The sequence below is a fragment of the Engystomops pustulosus genome, chromosome 5 (genome assembly GCF_040894005.1).
Source record: "Engystomops pustulosus chromosome 5, aEngPut4.maternal, whole genome shotgun sequence".
Taxonomy (NCBI): domain Eukaryota; kingdom Metazoa; phylum Chordata; class Amphibia; order Anura; family Leptodactylidae; genus Engystomops; species Engystomops pustulosus.
In genome coordinates, this window is record NC_092415.1 from 203,926,812 (window position 1) to 203,952,936 (window position 26,125).

General features: G+C 39.4%; 1 protein-coding gene across 2 annotated transcripts in view; it reads right to left on the reverse strand.

Annotated features, from left to right (window-relative positions):
• Nucleotides 1-26,125, reverse strand: part of DGKB (diacylglycerol kinase beta) — a 366,542-nt gene that overhangs the window by 223,452 nt on the left and 116,965 nt on the right. For both annotated transcript variants that reach the window (XM_072154389.1, XM_072154390.1), the window contains exons 10-13: nucleotides 24,645-24,762; nucleotides 18,097-18,185; nucleotides 17,884-18,000; nucleotides 7,949-8,047 (exon numbers count right to left, since the gene is read on the reverse strand). In XM_072154389.1, the coding sequence (XP_072010490.1) occupies nucleotides 7,949-8,047; nucleotides 17,884-18,000; nucleotides 18,097-18,185; nucleotides 24,645-24,762 (423 nt within the window). The remainder of the gene's footprint in view (nucleotides 1-7,948; nucleotides 8,048-17,883; nucleotides 18,001-18,096; nucleotides 18,186-24,644; nucleotides 24,763-26,125) is intronic.

Consider the following 26,125-nt stretch of genomic DNA (forward strand, 5'->3'; position numbering starts at 1 on the left):
GTACTGTGACATCACTGTGTGTATTATCCCTGTGCTGTGACATCACTGTGTGTATTATCCCTGAACTGTGACATCACTGTGTGTATTATCCCTGTACTGTGACATCACTGTGTGTATTATCCCTGTGCTGTGACATCACTGTGTGTATTATCCCTGAACTGTGACATCACTGTGTGTATTATCCCTGTACTGTAACATCACTGTGTGTATTATCCGTGTACTATGACATCACTGTGTGTATTATCTCTGTACTGTGACATCACTGTGTGTATTATCCGTGTACTGTGACATCACTGTGTGTATTATCCCTGTACTGTGACATCACTGTGTGTATTATCCCTGTACTGTGACATCACTGTGTGTATTATCCCTGTACTGTGACATCACTGTGTGTATTATCCCTGTACTGTGACATTACTGTGTGTATTATCCCTGTACTGTGACATCACTGTGTGTATTATCCCTGTACTGTGACATCACTGTGTGTATTATCCCTGTACTGTGACATCACTGTGTGTATTATCCCTGTACTGTGACATCACTGTGTGTATTATCCCTGTACTGTGACATTACTGTGTGTATTATCCCTGTACTGTGACATCACTGTGAGTATTATCCCTGTACTGTGACATCGCTGTGTGTATTATCCCTGTACTGTGACATCACTGTCTGTATTATCTCTGTACTGTGACATTACTGTGTGTATTATCTCTGTACTGTGACATTACTGTGTGTATTATCTCTGTACTGTGACATCACTGTGTGTATTATCCCTGTACTGTGACATCACTGTGTGTATTATCCCTGTACTGTGACATCACTGTGTGTATTATCCCTGTACTGTGACATCACTGTGTGTATTATCCCTGTACTGTGACATCACTGTGTGTATTATCCCTGTACTGTGACATTACTGTGTGTATTATCCCTGTACTGTGACATCACTGTGTGTATTATCCCTGTACTGTGACATCGCTGTGTGTATTATCCCTGTACTGTGACATCATTGTCTGTATTATCTCTGTACTGTGACATTACTGTGTGTATTCTCCCTGTACTGTGACATCACTGTCTGTATTATCTCTGTACTGTGACATTACTGTGTGTATTATCCCTGTACTGTGACATCACTGTGTGTATTATCTCTGTACTGTGACATTACTGTGTGTATTATCCCTGTACTGTGACATCGCTGTGTGTATTATCCCTGTACTGTGACATCACTGTCTGTATTATCTCTGTACTGTGACATTACTGTGTGTATTATCCCTGTACTGTGACATCACTGTGTGTATTATCTCTGTACTGTGACATTACTGTGTGTATTATCCCTGTACTGTGACAACACTGTGTGTATTATCCCTGTACTGTGACATCACTGTGTGTATTATCCCTGTACTGTGACATCTCTGTGTGTATTATCTCTGTACTGTGACATCACTGTGTGTATTATCTCTGTACTGTGACATCACTGTGTGTATTATCCCTGTACTGTGACATCACTGTGTATTATCCCTGTACTGTGACATCACTGTGTGTATTATCCCTGTACTGTGACATCACTGTGTGTATTATCCCTGTACTGTGACATCACTGTGTGTATTATCCCTGTGCTGTGACATCACTGTGTGTATTAATCCCTGAGCTGTGACATCACTGTGTGTATTATCCCTGTACTGTAACATCACTGTGTGTATTATCCCTGTACTGTGACATCACTGTGTGTATTATCTCTGTACTGTGACATCACTGTGTGTATTATCCGTATACTGTGACATCACTGTGTGTATTATCCCTGTACTGTGACATCACTGTGTGTATTATCCCTGTACTGTGACATCACTGTGTGTATTATCCCTGTACTGTGACATCACTGTGTGTATTATCCCTGTACTGTGACATTACTGTGTGTATTATCCCTGTACTGTGACATCACTGTGTGTATTATCCCTGTTCTGTGACATCACTGTGTGTATTATCCCTGTACTGTGACATCACTGTGTGTATTATCCCTGTACTGTGACATCGCTGTGTGTATTATCCCTGTAATGTGACATCACTGTGTGTATTATTCCTGCACTGTGACATCACTGTGTGTATTATCTCTGTACTGTGACATCACTGTGTATTATCCCTGTACTGTGACATCACTGTGTGTATTATCCCTGTACTGTGACATCACTGTGTGTATTATCCCTGTACTGTGACATCACTGTGTGTATTATCCCTGTGCTGTGACATCACTGTGTGTATTATCCCTGTACTGTGACATCACTGTGTGTATTATCCCTGTACTGTGACATCACTGTGTGTATTATCCCTGTGCTGTGACATCACTGTGTGTATTATCCCTGTACTGTGACATCACTGTGTGTATTATCCCTGTGCTGTGACATCACTGTGTGTATTATCCCTGAACTGTGACATCACTGTGTGTATTATCCCTGTACTGTGACATCACTGTGTGTATTATCCCTGTGCTGTGACATCACTGTGTGTATTATCCCTGAACTGTGACATCACTGTGTGTATTATCCCTGTACTGTAACATCACTGTGTGTATTATCCGTGTACTATGACATCACTGTGTGTATTATCTCTGTACTGTGACATCACTGTGTGTATTATCCGTGTACTGTGACATCACTGTGTGTATTATCCCTGTACTGTGACATCACTGTGTGTATTATCCCTGTACTGTGACATCACTGTGTGTATTATCCCTGTACTGTGACATCACTGTGTGTATTATCCCTGTACTGTGACATTACTGTGTGTATTATCCCTGTACTGTGACATCACTGTGTGTATTATCCCTGTACTGTGACATCACTGTGTGTATTATCCCTGTACTGTGACATCACTGTGTGTATTATCCCTGTACTGTGACATCACTGTGTGTATTATCCCTGTACTGTGACATTACTGTGTGTATTATCCCTGTACTGTGACATCACTGTGAGTATTATCCCTGTACTGTGACATCGCTGTGTGTATTATCCCTGTACTGTGACATCACTGTCTGTATTATCTCTGTACTGTGACATTACTGTGTGTATTATCTCTGTACTGTGACATTACTGTGTGTATTATCTCTGTACTGTGACATCACTGTGTGTATTATCCCTGTACTGTGACATCACTGTGTGTATTATCCCTGTACTGTGACATCACTGTGTGTATTATCCCTGTACTGTGACATCACTGTGTGTATTATCCCTGTACTGTGACATCACTGTGTGTATTATCCCTGTACTGTGACATTACTGTGTGTATTATCCCTGTACTGTGACATCACTGTGTGTATTATCCCTGTACTGTGACATCGCTGTGTGTATTATCCCTGTACTGTGACATCATTGTCTGTATTATCTCTGTACTGTGACATTACTGTGTGTATTCTCCCTGTACTGTGACATCACTGTCTGTATTATCTCTGTACTGTGACATTACTGTGTGTATTATCCCTGTACTGTGACATCACTGTGTGTATTATCTCTGTACTGTGACATTACTGTGTGTATTATCCCTGTACTGTGACATCGCTGTGTGTATTATCCCTGTACTGTGACATCACTGTCTGTATTATCTCTGTACTGTGACATTACTGTGTGTATTATCCCTGTACTGTGACATCACTGTGTGTATTATCTCTGTACTGTGACATTACTGTGTGTATTATCCCTGTACTGTGACAACACTGTGTGTATTATCCCTGTACTGTGACATCACTGTGTGTATTATCCCTGTACTGTGACATCTCTGTGTGTATTATCTCTGTACTGTGACATCACTGTGTGTATTATCTCTGTACTGTGACATCACTGTGTGTATTATCCCTGTACTGTGACATCACTGTGTGTATTATCCCTGTACTATGACATCACTGTGTGTATTATCCCTGTACTGTGACATCACTGTGTGTATTATCCCTGTACTGTGACATCACTGTGTGTATTATCCCTGTACTGTGACATTACTGTGTGTATTATCCCTGTACTGTGACATCACTGCGTGTATTATCCCTGTACTGTGACATCGCTGTGTGTATTATCCCTGTACTGTGACATCACTGTCTGTATTATCTCTGTACTGTGACATTACTGTGTGTATTATCCCTGTACTGTGACATCACTTTCTGTATTATCTCTGTACTGTGACATTACTGTGTGTATTATCCCTGTACTGTGACATCACTGTGTGTATTATCTCTGTACTGTGACATTACTGTGTGTATTATCCCTGTACTGTGACATCGCTGTGTGTATTATCCCTGTACTGTGACATCACTGTCTGTATTATCTCTGTACTGTGACATCACTGTGTGTATTATCCCTGTACTGTGACATCACTGTGTGTATTATCCCTGTACTGTGACATCACTGTGTGTATTATCCCTGTACTGTGACATCACTGTGTGTATTATCCCTGTACTGTGACATCACTGTGTGTATTATCCCTGTACTGTGACATTACTGTGTGTATTATCCCTGTACTGTGACATCACTGTGTGTATTATCCCTGTACTGTGACATCGCTGTGTGTATTATCCCTGTACTGTGACATCACTGTCTGTATTATCTCTGTACTGTGACATTACTGTGTGTATTATCCCTGTACTGTGACATCACTGTCTGTATTATCTCTGTACTGTGACATTACTGTGTGTATTATCCCTGTACTGTGACATCACTGTGTGTATTATCTCTGTACTGTGACATTACTGTGTGTATTATCCCTGTACTGTGACATCGCTGTGTGTATTATCCCTGTACTGTGACATCACTGTCTGTATTATCTCTGTACTGTGACATTACTGTGTGTATTATCCCTGTACTGTGACATCACTGTGTGTATTATCTCTGTACTGTGACATTACTGTGTGTATTATCCCTGTACTGTGACATCACTGTGTGTATTATCCCTGTACTGTGACATCACTGTGTGTATTATCCCTGTACTGTGACATCTCTGTGTGTATTATCTCTGTACTGTGACATCACTGTGTGTATTATCTCTGTACTGTGACATCACTGTGTGTATTATCCCTGTACTGTGACATCACTGTGTGTATTATCCCTGTACTGTGACATCACTGTGTGTATTATCCCTGTACTGTGACATCACTGTGTGTATTATCCCTGTACTGTGACATTACTGTGTGTATTATCCCTGTACTGTGACATCACTGTGTGTATTATCCCTGTACTGTGACATCGCTGTGTGTATTATCCCTGTACTGTGACATCACTGTCTGTATTATCTCTGTACTGTGACATTACTGTGTGTATTATCCCTGTACTGTGACATCACTGTGTGTATTATCCCTGCACTGTGACATCACTGTGTGTATTATCCCCTGTACTGTGACATCACTGTGTGTATTATCCCTGTACTGTGACATCACTGTGTGTATTATCCCTGTACTGTGACATTACTGTGTGTATTATCCCTGTACTGTGACATCACTGTGTGTATTATCCCTGTACTGTGACATCACTGTGTGTATTATCTCTGTAATGTGACATCACTGTGTGTATTATCCCTGTACTGTGACATCACTGTGTGTATTATCCCTGTACTGTGACATCACTGTGTGTATTATCCCCTGTACTGTGACATCACTGTGTGTATTATCCCTGTACTGTGACATCACTGTGTGTATTATCCCTGTACTGTGACATTACTGTGTGTATTATCCCTGTACTGTGACATCACTGTGTGTATTATCCCTGTACTGTGACATCACTGTGTGTATTATCTCTGTAATGTGACATCACTGTGTGTATTATCCCTGTACTGTGACATCACTGTGTGTATTATCCCTGTACTGTGATGCTCTTTTCTGTTGCCTTATATTTCTCAGTAGTAATTTACTAGAAAAATGAAAATCTTTTTGATATATAGAAGACGACCCACATGACCTGTGACGTCTCCGCCCCTGGCGCCATTGTCTGTGTTGTGGACTATATGTATTCATATAACGCTACTTTAATACAGATAATAATGACATTTAAAGGTGAAGTCTGAAACTTTTTTTTTCACATTTTTTCACATATAACTGATACATAGCGAGACAAACGTGTAAATCTCCGGCCAGGTCCTATAGACTGAAAACACATCGCCTGGTAACGGCGTCTCAATCTCGTTAGACGCTCCGCAGCAGAGCCGCAGAACGCGTCTGTTGTTGGTTATGAAAAAACATTGAGAAAACTAATAGAATTTGGGGATGACAATCACTTCCTCCTTTCAATAGGAGGCAATGAAGTCCAGATAAGCCGCGCAGTGCGCGTCACGTACGTATTTATCTAATCAGCCGCCCCATGACTTCCCCCGCTGAGACCCCCACTGCGCGCTGACAGGGAGGGGGGGGGGGCACACTGATTTCTATTGGATTTGTCTAGAAATACTGAAAGTGAATTAGGCAGAACCAGAGCCGTAACCCTGATTAGCGAATCGTCTGCTCAGATAAGACAATTGTAGAACCTTATCCGTGCCGGATCTGTGACACCAAGTTGTAGAACGTTCAAGTATCGATCTGTTGTTTAGGCCTTTCATGGAGTTATGTAAAGCAGATAGATAGATAGATAGATAGATAGATAGATAAATATGAGATAGATAGATAGATAGATAGATAGATAGATAGATAGATAGATAGATAGGAGATAGATAGATAGATAGATAGGAGATAGATAGATATTAGATAGATAGATAGATAGATAGATATGAGATAGATAGATAGATAGATAGATAGATAGATAGATATGAGATAGATAGATATGAGATAGATAGATAGATATGAGATAGATAGATAGATAGATAGATAGATAGATAGATAGATAGATATGAGATAGATAGATATGAGATAGATGATAGATAGATATGAGATAGATAGATAGATAGTTAGATAGATAGATAGATAGATAGATAGATAGATAGATAGATAGATAGATAGATATGGGATAGATATGAGATAGATAGATAGATATGAGATAGATAGATAGATAGATAGATAGATAGATAGATAGATAGATATGAGATAGATAGATAGATAGATAGATAGATAGGAGATAGATAGATAGATAGATAGATAGATAGATAGATAGATAGGAGATAGATAGATATGAGATAGATAGATAGATAGATAGATAGATAGATAGATAGATATGAGATAGATAGATAGGAGATAGATATGAGATAGATAGATAGATAGATATGAGATAGATAGATAGATATGAGATAGATAGATAGATAGATAGATATGAGATAGATAGATAGATAGATAGATAGATAGATAGATAGATAGATATGAGATAGATAGATAGATAGATAGATATGAGATAGATAGATAGATAGATATGAGATAGATAGATAGATAGGAGATAGATATGAGATAGATAGATAGATAGATAGATAGATAGATAGATAGATAGATATGAGATAGATAGATATGAGATAGATAGATAGATAGGAGATAGATATGAGATAGATAGATAGATATGAGATAGATAGATAGATATGAGATAGATAGATAGATAGATAGGAGATAGATAGCTATGTGATATATATATATATACATATGATGATATACTATAGATAAATCGATAGATAAATGGACAGTCTGTGCTGATATATTTCAGATCCATTCAGTCTTGTAGGATATTATAGAGCAGGAGCGGTGCAGGGATCTCCTCTCATCACTCTCAGCCTCCTCCGCATTGCAGAGACTCCGCATCCAGAACTGACCAGAAGGAAACCGTCGTCTTTCTGGGAAGTTGGATCTTTAAAAGACGTAAAATGTAGAAGTGACCTGCTCCGGCGTTTCTGGTAAGTGCGAGTCATAAACCCTGACTCAGCCTCCGTTATTACCTTCATTGTCATCTTAATGGGAAAGCAGTATATTCCAGAAACTTCTACCCCGACCCTAAAGAAGGAAGGATAAACTCACCAAGACGACGGGACAGATGGTGGTGGGGGGTAAGATGTGATCCTTCAGGGGGCCACAGTCACATTCAGGTTTCAGATGAGAAGCGCATTTATTGTGAAGCTGCGGAGATGACAGATAACAACTTAAGTGTAAATCCTAGAACTTTCCGTTACATTCACTTCCATATATAGTAATATACCCAAAAACTAGGAGAAATTTCGAAAAGAACATTTATCTATGAGCATTAAAGGATTCGGCTTCAACTTCAAATGACAAACAAATTAAGTAAAATTTTAATTCACATACAATTTCCCACAACATAAAGATTTCACCTTACTTTAAAATTATTTTTGCTACAGTTTTGTGAATTTTTATAAGATTATCTATCTATCTTTCAAAGTGGGGGAGGAGATAAGCTGTGACATCACCTATTGTCAGTAGGGATGTAATGATGGGTCAGTGTTATCTATATAGAGGTCATTGTACAGGGAGGGGGAGGGGATAAGCTGTGACATCATCTATTGTCAGTAGTGATGTAATGATGGGTCAGTGTTATCTATATAGAGGTCATTGTACAGGGAGGAGGGAGGAGATAAGCTGTGACATCATCTATTGTCAGTAGGGATGTAATGATGGGTCAGTGTTATCTATATAGAGGTCATTGTACAGGGAGGGGGAGGAGGTAAGCTGTGACATCATCTATTGTCAGTAGTGATGTAATGATGGGTCAGTGTTATCTATATAGAGGTCATTGTACAGGGAGGGGGAGGAGGTAAGCTGTGACATCATCTATTGTCAGTAGTGATGTAATGATGGGTCAGTGTTATCTATATAGAGGTCATTGTACAGGGAGGAGGAGGAGATAAGCTGTGACATCATCTATTGTCAGTAGTGATGTAATGAGGGGTCAGTGTTATCTATATAGAGGACATTGTACAGGGAGGGGAAGGAGATAAGCTGTGACATCATCTATTGTCAGTAGTGATGTAATGATGGGTCAGTGTTATCTATATAGAGGTCATTGTATTGGGAGGGGGAGGAGATAAGCTGTGACATCTATTGTCAGTAGTGATGTAATGATGGGTCAGTGTTATCTATATAGAGGTCATTGTACAGAGAGGGGGAGGAGATAAGCTGTGACATCATCTATTGTCAGCAGTGATGTAATGATGGGTCAGTGTTATCTCTATAGAGGTCATTGTACAGAGAGGGGGAGGAGATAAGCTGTGACATCACCTATTGTCAGTAGGGATGTAATGATGGGTCAGTGTTATCTATATAGAGGTCATTGTACAGGGAGGAGGGAGGAGATAAGCTGTGACATCATCTATTGTCAGTAGGGATGTAATGATGGGTCAGTGTTATCTCTATAGAGGTCATTGTACAGAGAGGGGGAGGAGATAAGCTGTGACATCACCTATTGTCAGTAGGGATGTAATGATGGGTCAGTGTTATCTATATAGAGGTCATTGTACAGAGAGGGGGAGGAGATAAGCTGTGACATCACCTATTGTCAGTAGGGATGTAATGATGGGTCAGTGTTATCTATATAGAGGTCATTGTACAGGGAGGAGGGAGGAGATAAGCTGTGACATCATCTATTGTCAGTAGGGATGTAATGATGGGTCAGTGTTATCTATATAGAGGTCATTGTACAGGGAGGGGGAGGAGGTAAGCTGTGACATCATCTATTGTCAGTAGTGATGTAATGATGGGTCAGTGTTATCTATATAGAGGTCATTGTACAGGGAGGGGGAGGAGATAAGCTGTGACATCATCTATTGTCAGTAGTGATGTAATGATGGGTCAGTGTTATCTATATAGAGGTCATTGTACAGGGAGGGGGAGGAGATAAGCTGTGACATCATCTATTGTCAGTAGTGATGTAATGATGGGTCAGTGTTATCTATATAGAGGTCATTGTACAGGGAGGGGGAGGAGATAAGCTGTGACATCATCTATTGTCAGTAGTGATGTAATGATGGGTCAGTGTTATCTATATAGAGGTCATTGTACAGGGAGGGGGAGGAGATAAGCAGTGACATCATCTATTGTCAGTAGTGATGTAATGATGGGTCAGTGTTATCTGTATAGAGGTCATTGTACAGGGAGGGGGAAGAGATAAGCTGTGACATCATCTATTGTCAGTAGTGATGTAATGATGGGTCAGTGTTATCTATATAGAGGTCATTGTACAGGGAGGTGGAGGAGATAAGCTGTGACATCATCTATTGTCAGTAGTGATGTAATGATGGGTCAGTGTTATCTATATAGAGGTCATTGTACAGGGAGGAGGAGAAGATAAGCTGTGACATCATCTATTGTCAGTAGTGATGTAATGATGGGTCAGTGTTATCTATATAGAGGTCATTGTACAGGGAGGAGGAGGAGATAAGCTGTGACATCATCTATTGTCAGTAGTGATGTAATGATGGGTCAGTGTTATCTATATAGAGGTCATTGTACAGGGAGGGGAGGAGATAAGCTGTGACATCATCTATTGTCAGTAGTGATGTAATGATGGGTCAGTGTTATCTATATAGAGGTCATTGGACAGGGAGGAGGAGGAGATAAGCTGTGACATCATCTATTGTCAGTAGTGATGTAATGATGGGTCAGTGTTATCTATATAGAGGACATTGTACAGGGAGGGGAAGGAGATAAGCTGTGACATCATCTATTGTCAGTAGTGAGGTAATGATGGGTCAGTGTTATCTATATAGAGGCCATTGTACAGGGAGGGGGAGGAGATAAGCGGTAACATCATCTATTGTCAGTAGTGATGTAATGATGGGTCAGTGTTATCTATATAGAGGTCATTGTACAGGAAGGGGGAGGAGATAAGCTGTGACATCTTCTATTGTCAGTAGTGATGCAATGATGGGTTAGTATTATCTGTATAGAGGTCATTGTACAGGGAGGGGAGGAGATAAGCTGTGACATCATCTATTGTCAGTAGTGATGTAATGATGGGTCAGTGTTATGTTATTTATATAGAGGTCATTGTACAGGGAGGAGGAGGAGATAAGCTGTGACATCATCTATTGTCAGTAGTGATGTAATGATGGGTCAGTGTTATCTATATAGAGGACATTGTACAGGGAGGGGAAGGAGATAAGCTGTGACATCATCTATTGTCAGTTTTGATGTAATGATGGGTCAGTGTTATCTATATAGAGGTCATTGTACAGGGAGGAGGAGGAGATAAGCTGTGACATCATCTATTGTCAGTAGTGATGTAATGATGGGTCAGTGTTATCTATATAGAGGTCATTGTACAGGGAGGGGGAGGTGATAAGCTGTGACATCATCTATTGTCAGTAGTGATGTAATGATGGGTCAGTGTTATCTAAATAGAGGTCATTGTACAGGGAGGAGGGGGAGGAGATAAGCTGTGACATCATCTATTGTCAGTAGTGATGTAATGATTGGTCAGTGTTATCTATATAGAGGTCATTGTACAGGGAGGGGGAGGAGATAAGCTGTGACATCATCTATTGTCAGTAGTGATGTAATGATGGGTCAGTGTTATATATATAGAGGTCATTGTACAGGGAGGGGGAGGATATAAGCTGTGACATCATCTATTGTCAGTAGTGATGTAATGATGGGTCAGTGTTATGTATATAGAGGACATTGTACAGGAAGGGGGAGGAAATAAGCTGTGACATCATCTATTGTCAGTAGTGATGTAATGATAGGTCAGTGTTATCTATATAGAGGTCATTGTACAGGAAGGGGGAGGAAATAAGCTGTGACATCATCTATTGTCAGTAGTGATGTAATGATGGGTCAGTGTTATCTATATAGAGGTCATTGTACAGGAAGGGTGTGGAAATAAGCTGTGACATCATCTATTGTCATTAGTGATGTAATGATGGGTCAGTGTTATCTGTATAGAGGTCATTGTACAGGGAGAGTGAAGAGATAAGCTGTGACATCATCTATTGTCAGTAGTGATGTAATGATGGGTCAGTGTTATCTATATAGAGGTCATTGTACAGGGAGGGGGAGGAGATAAGCTGTGACATCATCTATTGTCAGTAGTGATGTAATGATGGGTCAGGGTTATCTATATAGAGGTCATTGTACAGGGAGGGGGAGGAGATAAGCTGTGACATCATCTATTGTCAGTAGTGATGTAATGATGGGTCAGTGTTATCTATATAGAGGTCATTGTACAGGGAGGAGGAGGAGATAAGCTGTGACATCATCTATTGTCAGTAGTGATGTAATGATGGGTCAGTGTTATCTGTATAGAGGTCATTGTACAGGGAGAGGGAAGAGATAAGCTGTGACATCATCTATTGTCAGAAGTGATGTAATGATGGGTCAGTGTTATCTATATAGAGGTCATTGTACAGGGAGGGGGAGGAGATAAGCTGTGACATCATCTATTGTCAGTAGTGATGTAATGATGGGTCAGGGTTATCAATATAGAGGTCATTGTACAGGGAGGGGGAGGAGATAAGCTGTGACATCATCTATTGTCAGTAGTGATGTAATGATGGGTCAGTGTTATCTATATAGAGGTCATTGTACAGTGAGGGGGGAGGAGATAAGCTGTGACATCATCTATTGTCAGTAGTGATGTAATGATGGGTCAGTGTTATCTATATAGAGGTCATTGTACAGTGAGTGGGGAGGAGATAAGCTGTGACATCATCTATTGTCAGTAGTGATGTAATGATGGGTCAGTGTTATCTATATAGAGGACATTGTACAGGGAGGGGGAGGAGATAAGCTGTGACATCATCTATTGTCAGTAGTGATGTAATGATGGGTCAGTGTTATCTATATAGAGGTCATTGTACAGGGAGGGGGAGGGGATAAGCTGTGACATCATCTATTGTCAGTAGTGATGTAATGGGGGATCAGTATTATCTATATAGAGGTCATTGTACAGGAGGGGAGGAGATAAGCTGTGACATCATCTATTGTCAGTAGGGATGTAATGATGGGTCAGTGTTATCTATATAGAGGTCATTGTACAGGGAGGAGGGGGAGGGGATAAGCTGTGACATCATCTATTGTCAGTAGTGATGTAATGGGGGGTCAGTATTATCTATATAGAGGACATTGTACAGGGAGGGGGAGGGGATAAGCTGTGACATCATCTATTGTCAGTACTGATGTAATGATGGGTCAGGGTTATGTATATAGAGGTCATTGTACAGGGAGGAGGAGATAAGCTGTGACATCATCTATTGTCAGTAGTGATGTAATGATGGGTCAGTGTTATCTATATAGAGGACATTGTACAGGGAGGAGAAGATAAGCTGTGACATCATCTATTGTCAGTAGTGATGTAATGATGGGTCAGTATTATCTATATAGAGGTCATTGTACAGGGAGGAGGAGGAGATAAGCTGTGACATCATCTATTGTCAGTAGTGATGTAATGGGGGGTCAGTATTATCTATATAGAGGACATTGTACAGGGAGGAGGAGATAAGCTGTGACATCATCTATTGTCAGTAGTGATGTAATGATGGGTCAGTGTTATCTCTATAGAGGTCATTGTACAGGGAGGAGGAGGAGATAAGCTGTGACATCATCTTTTGTTAGTAGTGATGTAATGATGGGTCAGTGTTATCTATATAGAGGTCATTGTATAGGGAGGGGGAGGAGATAAGCTGTGACATCATCTATTGTTAGTAGTGATGTAATGATGGGTCAGTATTATCTATTTAGAGGTCATTGTACAGGGAGGGGGAGGAGATAAGCTGTGACCTCATCTATTGTCAGTAGTGATGTAATGATGGGTCAGTGTTATCTATATAGAGGTCATTGTACAGGGAGGAGGAGGAGATAAGCTGTGACATCATCTATTGTCAGTAGTGATGTAATGATGGGTCAGTGTTATCTATATAGAGGTCATTGTACAGGGAGAAGGAGGAGATAAGCTGTGACATCATCTATTGTCAGTAGTGATGTAATGATGGGTCAGTGTTATCTATATAGAGGTCTATGTACAGGGAGGGGGAGGAGATAAGCTGTGACATCATCTATTGTCAGTAGTGATGTAATGATGGGTCAGTGGTATATATATAGAGGTCATTGTACAGGGAGGAGGAGGAGATAAGCTGTGACATCATCTATTGTCAGTAGTGATGTAATGATGGGTCAGTGTTATCTATATAGAGGACATTGTACAGGGAGGGGGAAGAGATAAGCTGTGACATCATCTATTGTCAGTAATGATGTAATGATGGGTCAGTGTTATCTATATAGAGGTCATTGTACAGGGAGGAGGAGGAGATAAGCTGTGACATCATCTATTGTCAGTAGTGATGTAATGATGGGTCAGTGTTATCTATATAGAGGTCATTGTACAGGGAGGGGGAGGAGATAAGCTGTGACATCATCTTTTGTTAGTAGTGATGTAATGATGGGTCAGTGTTATCTGTAAAGAGCTGTGTAAGGGCTTAATTTCTGCGTAACAAATCGCACTTCATAGTGACATTGTGTAATATTTCATGCCGTGTTCTGAGAAGCCAGAAAATTCCAAATGCAGTGAAATTGGTGAAAAAATTTATCTGCGCCGTTTTCTTGTGGGCTTGGATTTTACGGCTTTCAATGTGCTCCCAAATGACAGGTCTTCTATATTTTTTGGGTCGGTGGAATCACTGTTTTACTGTTTTATGTGTATAGGTTTTATAATGTTTTTATACATTTACAAAAATTAAAACCTCCTGTACAAAAAACCCCTTCATTTTGCCATGTTCTGGCGCTAATAACTTTTTCGTACTTTGTTGCATGGAGCTGTGCGTGATGTACTTTTTCACGACTTTTGGTGATGTTTTCATTGTTACCATTTTTAGGACTGTACGCATTTTTTTATTGAATTTTTAATATTTTTTAAAATGGCAAAAAAAAGTGGCATTTTCGACCGTTATATAAGCGTTATTATATTTTGATAGATCGGGAATTTTGGGACCGAACATGTTTATGATTTTTACTGTTTGTTTATATTCATTATCATTTCTAGGTAAAGGGGGTGATTTGAATTTTTAGGTTTTTTTTATTAACTTTTTTTTTTACTATTTTTCGGACTCCCTCGGTTGCTTTAACCCTCGGTTGTCTAATAGATCCCACCATATAGTGCCGTGCTATAGTAGGGCAGTATATGGGCATTTTGTACATCATCTATTGCAACGTACAAAATTACAATAGATATTCTAAAACCTGCACTGCTCCGACAGAGGGCACCACTTTTTTTTGGTGCACCTTTTACATGGGGCATGTGACACACTGCTGTCGGACTTTGCATGTTAAAACCGGCGCACCGGAACCCCCTCTTTAGTGCAGAAATTTGTGTTGTATGACGACTAGTACAGGCGCGCCACAAAAGTGTCACGTGAGCCACATATGTGTCTCAGACACTTTATAAATACATGGTGACTCTGTGGTTAGCATTACAGCCTTGCAGCGCTGGGGTTCAAGTCCCAGGGTCAAAATTTACAAAGAGTTTTTATGTTCTCTCCCTATTTGCGTGGGTTTCCTCCGGGTCCTCCAGTTTCCTCCCACACTCCAAAACCATACTGGTAGGTTGATTAGATTGTGAGCCCCATTGGGGACAGGGACCGATTTGGCAAGTTCTACATAATCTGTAGGCACTATATACATAAAGGAATAATAATAATAATAATAATAATAATAATTAATATACATACAAGCAGTTTGCACATGAAAGATTGTGGAAAGTCCGACAGAAAACTAGCGCAGGGGCTTTAGAAATTCTGGGTCATCATGTCAAATCAAAAGTTTCTTTTGAAAAGCATGAGCATATTATTTGGTCTTACTGGCAAATGCAATTACTCTTTTAAAAAGTAGAATAATAAGAAAACAAAAAATATTATAAAACGATTACTTACATCATTAAACAATGGGGCAGATTTACTTACCCGGTCCATTCGCGATCCAGCGGCGCGTTCTCTGCGGTGGATTCGGGTTTTCCGGCGATTCACTAAGGCAGTTCCTCCGACGTCCACCAGGTGTCGCTGCTGCGCTGAAGTTCCCCGAGGCCCACCGGAATGCACTAAAATTCACCGGCCTTTACCAGGTGAAGGTAAGTGCAAGTTTTGCAACACATTTTTTTTTTAATGCGGCAGTTTTTCCGAATCCGTCGGGTTTTCGTTCGGCCACGCCCCCGATTTCCGTCGCGTGCATGCCGGCGCAGATGCGCCAAAATCCGATCAGGTGCGCCAAAATCCCGGGGCAATACAGGGAAAATCAGCGCACGTTGGGAAAACGCGAATCAGGCCCTTAGTAAATGACCCCCAATGTGTTCCTTTTTTCACAAATGTAAAAATAAAATAATATTTGTATTTTTTGAGTGTTCAAAAATGTGATTCAAAGTATAATGTAAAATCACAGTCCAGGTATTTTCAATAACTTGTCTAATAAAAAAAAGTTACACATTGACATTTTAAGAAAAAACTATATTCAATCATGTGTTATTATTGTGCATAAGTTTTATTAATTAAAAAAAAAATCTAAAAAATAAATTACAAACAAATTATACATTTTATAAATTTTTACCGCATTCCAAAGTCAAATTTGGCCATTGCCAAAATGGATGAAAATTCAAATTGCTTAGTTTTATTTCTAAGCCTGAAACAATAAAACAAGAGTGAAACTAAAGTGAAATATTAATACAAAAAAAAGGAAAAAAATTGCTTTTGGGTTACATTTTTTTTTTAATTGTCCATTCTATAAATGGGGAAACCTGCATTTACAAAATAGTAAAATATTTCTGTAATTAGAATACAATAAACCGTATTTGATGTTGTCCTTATTTTTTGTAAAAATCTTTAATTTATTATAAATTATTTTTATATTTATATTCTTTCACTGGATAATTGTAGTCAGTAACTTGGGAGAAGTTAAGATGTTATTCTGTAGAGAAAATCATAATTATTCTGTAATTATGCCCCCCCCCCAATTATAGCATCTTTTATTTTGAAAAATTTTATCAAAAGGGGCCAGATTGAATACTTGGACTGTTAAAATTCCAAAACCGAAATTTCTATTGTAGTCTTCAATATGCGTAAGAAATTCTATAGCATCAGATCATGTGACCTCTATGGGTCCTTGTAGAGAAGGGGATTAACTTTTGTTGGTCCCAATATCTTTGTTATCACATGACCAAAATCAGTTCATGTCTCTCATGTCAACTCTAGACCATAAGCCCGGGTTTTGTTTTTCTACAGCGCCACCTTTGGAGAAATAATGCATTACAATAGTTCCCAGTGAAATAAATTAACTACCCTTGTAATATCAGGTCTTCCAGGGAAGGGTTAGCTTGTAATAATAGTTCCCTGCAAAGATCCTGAATAGAAGAGCCCTATTTTCCTGCTGAGAACCCTTGAAAATAAATTAAGGGGATATTCCAATCTTGGCATTGACATTTAATTTAATTCATCTGCCATATATAAATATTTCTTCAATAGGATGTTATAAAAAAAAATCTAGCTGTGTGTTCAAATAATTTCCCATATATGTAGTCATGCTGTCCCTTAGAAATGAGTTTGTAGTCCTTGGATACGACCACTGCTGCTGGAGTGATGGCACATATGAAGTGGCTGGAAGTTATTGCATATCCCACATCTGTCCTGTGGTGATGAACGCTGAATCTACGTGGTTGGGTGCCTCAATATTGCATATGTGGCCAACGTTGCCAAAGTGCAAGGGTGGTCATATCCAAGGACACCTTTCCTGTTTCAAAGGGACAACAAAATAGCGAAATTTATGGGAAATGATCTTCACATCTTTTTTAATAACATGCCATTGAAGAAATGTATAAATCTGTTAGATGGATTAAAACAAATGTCAATACTCAGATAGGAACATCCCTTTAATTCAAAAACATTCTATAAATTCACTACTATATAACTTTTTTAAAATACAAAATATTTTCTAAAAAATCTCCAAACAAAGGGCTAAGGACTTACTGTAATCTGACACCACACGCAGTGTAATCCTGTGAGGCCTTGATAGCACTTGATGGCTTTGTGGCACTTTTCGCATTTGGTGGGGCAATTTCCTTCCACCCAAAAATGATGCATAACCTGTAAAAAAAAAATTTAAGAAAATGTTTAAAGGTTTAAGGAAATTTTTAAAACTGGAAACAAGTTAAAAAAGATATATTATATGCAGGAACGTACATTGGTGTTCTTCTTTGACTTGACGTAGGTCTTAATACAAGATGGCGGAGCCCGGGAAACGCAACGTTCATGAGCTGTATATTTGCAGACTGAAAAAAAAATAATTTTTGAAAATTGTGTCAATTATTTCAACAAAGGCAGAAGGAACTCATCCACATTTTCCAGATAAGACGCGACTCTCTCTATAAATCAGAACTTGGGCTGTGCTCTTCTCCGTAGGCTTCAGATGGTCAATAATGACGGGAAACATGATGCATATAAAACAAGAAAACCTTATCATAGCAGGGCAGGAAATGTATAATTTAATAAGTCCCAAGTCAAATTTTTAAAAAATGACCCCCCAAATGACGAGTACTTTGAAGACAAATTAATGGCAGCCAAATGGACTGGTGTCATTTGTTAATAAAAATTAAAAAAAAAGAAAGAAAGAAAAAAAATCAACGTTTTCCAAAATATAAGCTTATGAGCAGCTGGCAAGCACGAAAGTAAAAGCCATATGAGTTTATGATGTTTCGTCTATTGGTTTATCTGATCCTTAAATAGCTGATTAGTCCATTTCCAGATAGCAAGTGTGGTCATAGATGCCATGTACTCAGCAGCACACACGACAACAACAACGCTATGTCTTCATTGGGCAAATTTGTTGCCTTCCGGAATACACCATCTGCTTCTAACATTTGATTTTCCAGGCACATTAGGCAAAATGTGGGATCATAGGATTATCGATGACATTACCAAGAAAACAAAACATCGTCTGCCTGTCAGAGATACAGCCAGGTCCCTCGAATTAGTAGAACTTTATTCTCCCTGTGGCCTCAATGGTCTTAAAGAGGATCGGCTCGGAGAGAGCTTCGATGAGATTCTAGATATTGGTCTTGGATATCCATGGTCTTGGATATTGGTCTTGGATATCCATGGTCTTGGATATTGGTCTTGGATATTGGTCTTGGATATCCATGGTCTTGGATATCCATGGTCTTGGATATCCATGGTCTTGGATATTACATTCATCCAAAAACATCAAAAAGTTACACCTGAATCAACTATAGTCGGAAAAGCCAACCCAAACTGAATCCTTAAGTGGCCTTAGACACTGGACTAAGGTCCGAGAAACTTTTTGATTTCGGCACGGAGAGCAAACCGGCAGATGTCTAAGGAAAAATCCTTCATCTTAAAGATCAATCCTTCATAATATCTTTTGGAACATTGTGGGCAGTGAGGTGGAAAGTTCTCCCAATGACCTTTTAACCAATGGTTATTGTATGTTCAACGTACCCAACTGATTACTACTCTTCGTCTTTCCCCCGGTCAGGGTTTTCATACAAGGTCCAACACATCAAAAGTTGAACCATCATGACTTATCATTCCTGAAATGATACAAGATGTCCTATTCCTTCCTATATTATGCAGGAATCAGAGGAACCCTGCTAAGAACCATATAAACGTGAGACTCCATCATGTTCCTTATGCACAGTCTAAGCCAATCTTGCTCTAAACACCGACGTGGTAAGAAGGCAACACAAGAACCCTATAAAGAACCATAAAGAAGTTGAGACTCCATCATGTTCCTTATGCACGGTCTAAGCCAATCTTGCTCTAACTCCTGACGTGGTAAGAAGGCAACACAAGAACCCTGATAAGAAGTTTATGAACCATAAATAATTTGAGACACCATCCAGTATGGACAGCCTGGGCCAGTGTCTGTTTCACTTCTCCCTTAGTGAGAAGGAAACTGAGGAACCTTGTTAGGAGTCAAGTCTATGAACCATAAAACATCTGAGACACCATCATGTACGGACATATGGACAGTCTGGGCCAGTTTGTGTTTCACTTTAGTAATAAGGAACCCTGTTAGGAGTCATATCTATGAACCATCAAACACATGAGTGCAGTATAGCCAATGTGTGGCAGCCATGATCTCGTTCCTCCTTTAGTAAAAAGGTAACGTAGGAAACCGGCCAATGACCAATGACCAAGTCTATGAACCAGAAAAATCCTGAAACACAATATGGCCGTTTATGGTCATTATTGCCTCATAGCAATTTCCCTTCTTCTCCCAGTCTTGGGTTGAAGATAGTTCTTTAATGTGAAACTGGGCTTTTCGGGCCTACCAAGGTTCAGAGGCTACCAAAGACATCGGAATCAATATCATTATTTACACATCAATTGTTGAGTCAACTGGAGACTAGATACCCCTGTACTTTACAAAGAATCCATATATATCAGTGATATATATAAATAGCAACACCCCTATACACCACCATACAGAGTGAAACATACCACTATTGTAAAACCGATTCTGGCTTAAGTACAAAAATAACGTAACGCATCAGTATTTATTCGTAACTATAATATAAGGTAGAAAAATTGGTGGAAGGTGTACCCTCCTCATGTGTGTGCAATCCACGAAATTCAAAAAGAACCGTAAATCTTACCGGACCGGTATGTGATGCCAGTAACTGATGTAGGACAAGGGAGGGGACTTCAAGTCCTGTCCTCAAGATGTCCCGCAGGGGGGTGTTGGGACCTAATGTGCTTACCCTAACACCCACAAGACCCCTTACAAGGGTAGTCCCAAACTGACCCTTGCACACAAAAAAAAAATCACACCTCCCTGACGCGTTTTAACCAGAGGTATCCTCAGTTGAACAAAAGTAGCCCGTCAGTTGGATGAGTCAGAGTGTAAATGAAGCGATGGAGGTAGGGAAGGAGAGCCTTGTGTTCACATGGAGTGTTACAAAGAGTCAAGTCAACCATGAAACCCGTGAGATGGCATCATGTAGAGCAGTGTTGGCGAACCTATGGCACGGGTGCCAGAGGTAGCACTCTGAGCCCTTTCAGTGGGAATTCACCAGACAGGACCTGAGGGATCCTCCTGCAAACCCAGGTAGCCCAGGACGTGAAGCATCTGGGTCTATCTGAGACTGCAGGAAGAGAAGGTGAGGACATGGTCAGATTATCATTGGAACCATTGAAGCTCCTGCTCTTGGCCCCACAATTTTTCCTGTTCAGGGAAGCTCCAATGGCAATTCTCCCACCTTCTGTCAATGATATTAGTGCCCTCAGGACCCTTGAAAGCTGTGGTATAGCACGGAGCAAGAAGATTTTCATAGTTTAATGCTAGAATTGCTGTGTTGACACTTTGCAATAAATAAAGTGGGTCTGGTTTGCATTTTGGGCACTCGCTCTCTAAAAGGTTCGCCATCACTAGGGGCTGGACACTGGGTAGGTCTTGGTCTTGGTTTATTGCTTTGTTTTTACCTCCAGTATAGACTTTTGGCTAGAAAAAGCCAGACTTAGTTTGTGGTTTCTTGGGCCTTCTAAAGGTTGGAGGCCCTCCCAGCATGTGCATGTCCACTTACAGTAATAATATCATATTTACAGCCATATAATTGTCCACACAATAATATTTGTCAATTGTGCTGTGAGTGGGAAATTATGTAAAACTGAATGAAACAGAAGAACCTTCTAGAAAACCTCTTATCAGGAATAGACTTTTGTTCTGTCCACCAAAGAGGATGTTTCTACAGTCAAGCCCAGAAACCCACATGTCCAGACGGGGATTTCGGCAGGAGCTTTGGGGCCCCTTATTAGCCAACACTCATCATTATGTCAAAGCCCACCAGAGGATTCTTAGGTTCTTCATTGGAACTGTCCAACCACGATCATACATAAAACTTCTCTAGAAGACCACACCCTGATCTACTGTACATTCTAGTTGACTTCTTTGAGAAGACCACGTCCTCTTGTGAGTACAATTCTAAGTGGCTACTATGTGGAAAATGTGGGACGAATCAAAAGCTTGATGTTTAATATCGAGAAGATAAATAGATATGAGATAGATATATATAGATAGATAGATAGATAGATAGATAGATAGATAGATAGATAGATAGATAGATATGAGATAGATAGATAGATAGATAGATAGGAGATAGATATGAGATAGATAGATAGATATGAGATAGATAGATAGATAGATAGATAGATAGATAGATAGATAGATAGATAGATAGATAGATAGATAGGAGATAGATAGATAGATAGATAGGAGATAGATATGAGATAGATAGATAGATAGATAGATAGATATGAGATAGATAGATAGATAGATAGATAGATAGATAGGAGATAGATATGAGATAGATAGATAGATAGATAGATATGAGATAGATAGATAGATAGATAGGAGATAGATAGATAGATAGATAGATAGGAGATAGATAGATAGATAGATAGATAGATAGATAGGAGATAGATAGATAGATAGATAGATAGATAGATAGATAGATAGGAGATAGATATGAGATAGATAGATAGATAGATAGATAGATAGATATGAGATAGATAGATAGATAGATAGATAGGAGATAGATAGATAGATAGATAGATAGATAGGAGATAGATATGAGATAGATATGAGATAGATATGAGATAGATATGAGATAGATAGATAGATAGATAGATAGATAGATAGATAGAAGATAGATAGATAGATAGGTAGGTAGATAGGAGATAGATAGATAGGAGATAGATAGATAGATAGATAGATAGATAGATAGATAGATAGATAGATAGATAGATAGATAGATAGATAGATAGATAGTAATATAGATGAGGTGTCTCTCTTGTTCCGCTCTCCTCCCCTCGTCTGTACTTTGTTCACCTTCACTATTATATATAACCATCACATTACTTAAGACTCGCTGACTCCAGGACTTTAATATTTCAGCAGAGTCTGGGAGGTTAGAGCTGCGGTTTTGGCACAGTGTGTGGCCTTGATGTATTTATTTCTTACCTATTGTGGAGAACAGTAAATAGTTTGTGGTATTCATCACTTGGATGAGAAGCCGATGAGCAGAGTCCGGAGCCTTCATGTCTCTTAAAGGGATACGCAGATGAGAGAAGGCAATGGGCAATGACTAGAGGGGTTAGATGAAGCTTTTGGGTGCCCCCACACCCTCTGTAACCCTCAGGTTATGCCTCCCAGGACACCATTACATAGGAGGCATATTGGGATGTTACTTGGGGCTACCAGCACCTATCCAACCTGATGTCTCTTCGAGGGTCCTATCCGGATGAGCAGCGGTGGCCTCCATCACTGTGCTGGCGCCTCGATCCTTCTCATCCAAGAAGTCATAAGGAGCGAAGAGGCATAAACTTACATGACCCCTATAAAACATGGCTAGTTAGGGGGTCAGATAAGGTCCAAGGATCAGATGTCCGATCAATGTACAAGAGGTTTGCACCTTCTATAGATTGATGACCTATTCTGAGACGGCCAGGATCAGCTATTGAAGGAGAATCGGGAGTGCCCGACCCAAACTGATGAGATATGGATGATCCATCCAGTAGATGAGGTATAAAACCCCTTTAATATTGTTATTGTGGACCTTTGTATAAGTGTACGGTCATGTATTACTTGATTGGCTAAGTATCTGCCTGCATGTAATACTCCATTTTACCAGTAGTGGCCGCTGTTGTAAAATTGTTAAGCTCAGGCTTAAAGGGATTCTCCAATAACCACATATTATCAGAGCTAATAGTAGGATAAGGCTCTGACTGGTCTGGCTCTCACTATTGGGACCCCCATTGGGGACCCCTGTCTGTTTTTTTCAGCAATCGTGAGCGCTGCCATAAGGTTAAGGACTGAAGGAGATAAGTGAGTGCTATATGCCGTCTATACAGTCCCTAAAGACCAGTCATAGAGCAGTAGGGTGTGCAGTGACCACCTCTCTCTTAAAGATCGGACCCTCACCGGACACCTGTCATGTGTCCTTTTACTATGGAAAACCCAATAACGTCTCTCAATGAAGCGGAGATCTTCCTGATACAACCCCCAGAACCCTTAATGCCCCCTCATGTAACCATATGGGGGCTATAGTGGCCTAATGATTGACCCCCACTGCAGTGGATGGGGTCTGTCCGTCATTATGGCTTCCTAGTGCAGCTACTTGCCTAACAATGACATCCAGGATTACAATCTTTCTAAACTTATTGGACATTCTAAAAGGCGGAGCTTAAAGGGACAGTGTAGCGGTCAGATGATGTATCCTACATGATACAGAAACCAATGCTGAAACTGCAGAGATTTTTTTTTTCATTTCCCCAAAAATACAGAATAAGTAAAAAATGATTCAGTGCGTTTTACATCCCCAGAGACAACTGCACCGGGAAAAACAAATCATCCTACAAAAACCAAGCCTCAGAAAGCCACATTGATGGAAAAACAGGTTAAAACACTTGGAAAGTGCCAAAAAAAGCCTAAAATAAATACTTGGACACTAAGGCGGAGCCAATTATCCCACATGACTACATAATAATAATGTTGATTCCATATTTTATATAGCGCCTACAGATTACGCAGCACTGTACAGACCGGTCCCTGTCCCCAACGGGGCTCACAATCTAATCACCCTACCAGTATGTTTTGGAGCGTGAGAGGAAACCGGAGAACCCAGAGGAAAACCCACGCAAACACAGAGAGAACATAAAAAATCTTTGCAGATGTTGACCCTGGGACATGAATTGGAATATTGGTTACTCACACGAGCAGCTGAGTCCCTGCTTCCCCAGACCAATCAGCATGTTGAGGCAGAGGTTGCAGTAGGCGGGCTTATTGAAGTGCTTCAGCCGCCAGACGTGCTGCCCGTCATCCTTCACGTTCTGTAAGGAGGGAATATTGGGAAAGCTGACATAACGGAATAGAGACCCCATTTACTGTAGGATTATGAAAAGAGATGAGCCAAGTATTCAGACCCAAATCAAACTGGTCCGAACCGATATTTCTCCGAATGTTCTTCTATCTATCTATCTCCTATCTATCTATCTATCTATCTATCTCATATCTATCTATCTCATACCTATCTATATATCTATCTATCTCATACCTATCTATATATCTATCTCATATCAATCTATCTATCTATCTATCTATCTATCTCATATCTATCTATCTATCTATCTATCTATCTATCTCATATCTATCTATCTATCTATCTATCTCATATCTATCTATCTATCTATCTCCTATCTATCTATCTATCTATCTCCTATCTATCTATCTATCTATCTATCTCATATCTATCTATCTATCTCATATCTATATATCTATCTATCTCCTATCTATCTATCTATATATCTATCTCATATCTATCTATCTCATATCTATCTATCTATCTCATATCTATCTATCTATCTCATATCTATCTATATATCTATCTATCTCCTATCTATCTATCTATCTATCTATCTATCTATCTCATATCTATCTATCTATCTCATATCTATCTCATATCTATCTCATATCTATCTCATATCTATCTATCTATCTCATAACTATCTCCTATCTATCTATCTATCTATCTATCTATCTATCTATCTATCTATCTCATATCTATCTATCTCTCTATCTATCTCTCTCATATCTATCTCATATCTATCTCATATCTATCTATCTATCTCATATCTATCTATCTATCTCATATCTATCTATCTATCTCATATCTATCTCATATCTATCTCATATCTATCTCCTATCTATCTCCTATCTATCTATCTATCTATCTATCTATCTATCTATCTATCTACCTCCTATCTATCTATCTATCTATCTATCTATCTCATATCTATCTATCTATCTATCTATCTATCTATCTATCTATCTATCTATCTACCCATAAATAGCTCATATCTCTCTTAGTCCATTCTATAATCTGTGTCTGCCATCTAGTGGACATAAAGTAAAATTCTGGCTACACAATGGTGACCCGCTATGTGGCGCTTGTTGGTTCATGATAAATGTACATTATACACATATTGATAACATTCCTTTTTATCTAGTTCTGTATATGACATTATATGATTCTGTACATAATAATTGGAGGATTATTATATTTTATAGGAAGATTTTCCATTTGTCAGCTGATTGTTGTTTCCCCCATTGCCTTCTGTGCTGTGTCCACCAGGTGGCGATCAATGAAAACAATGGCACAGAAATATATAATCTGTAGCCCCGGCGCTGCCCGGG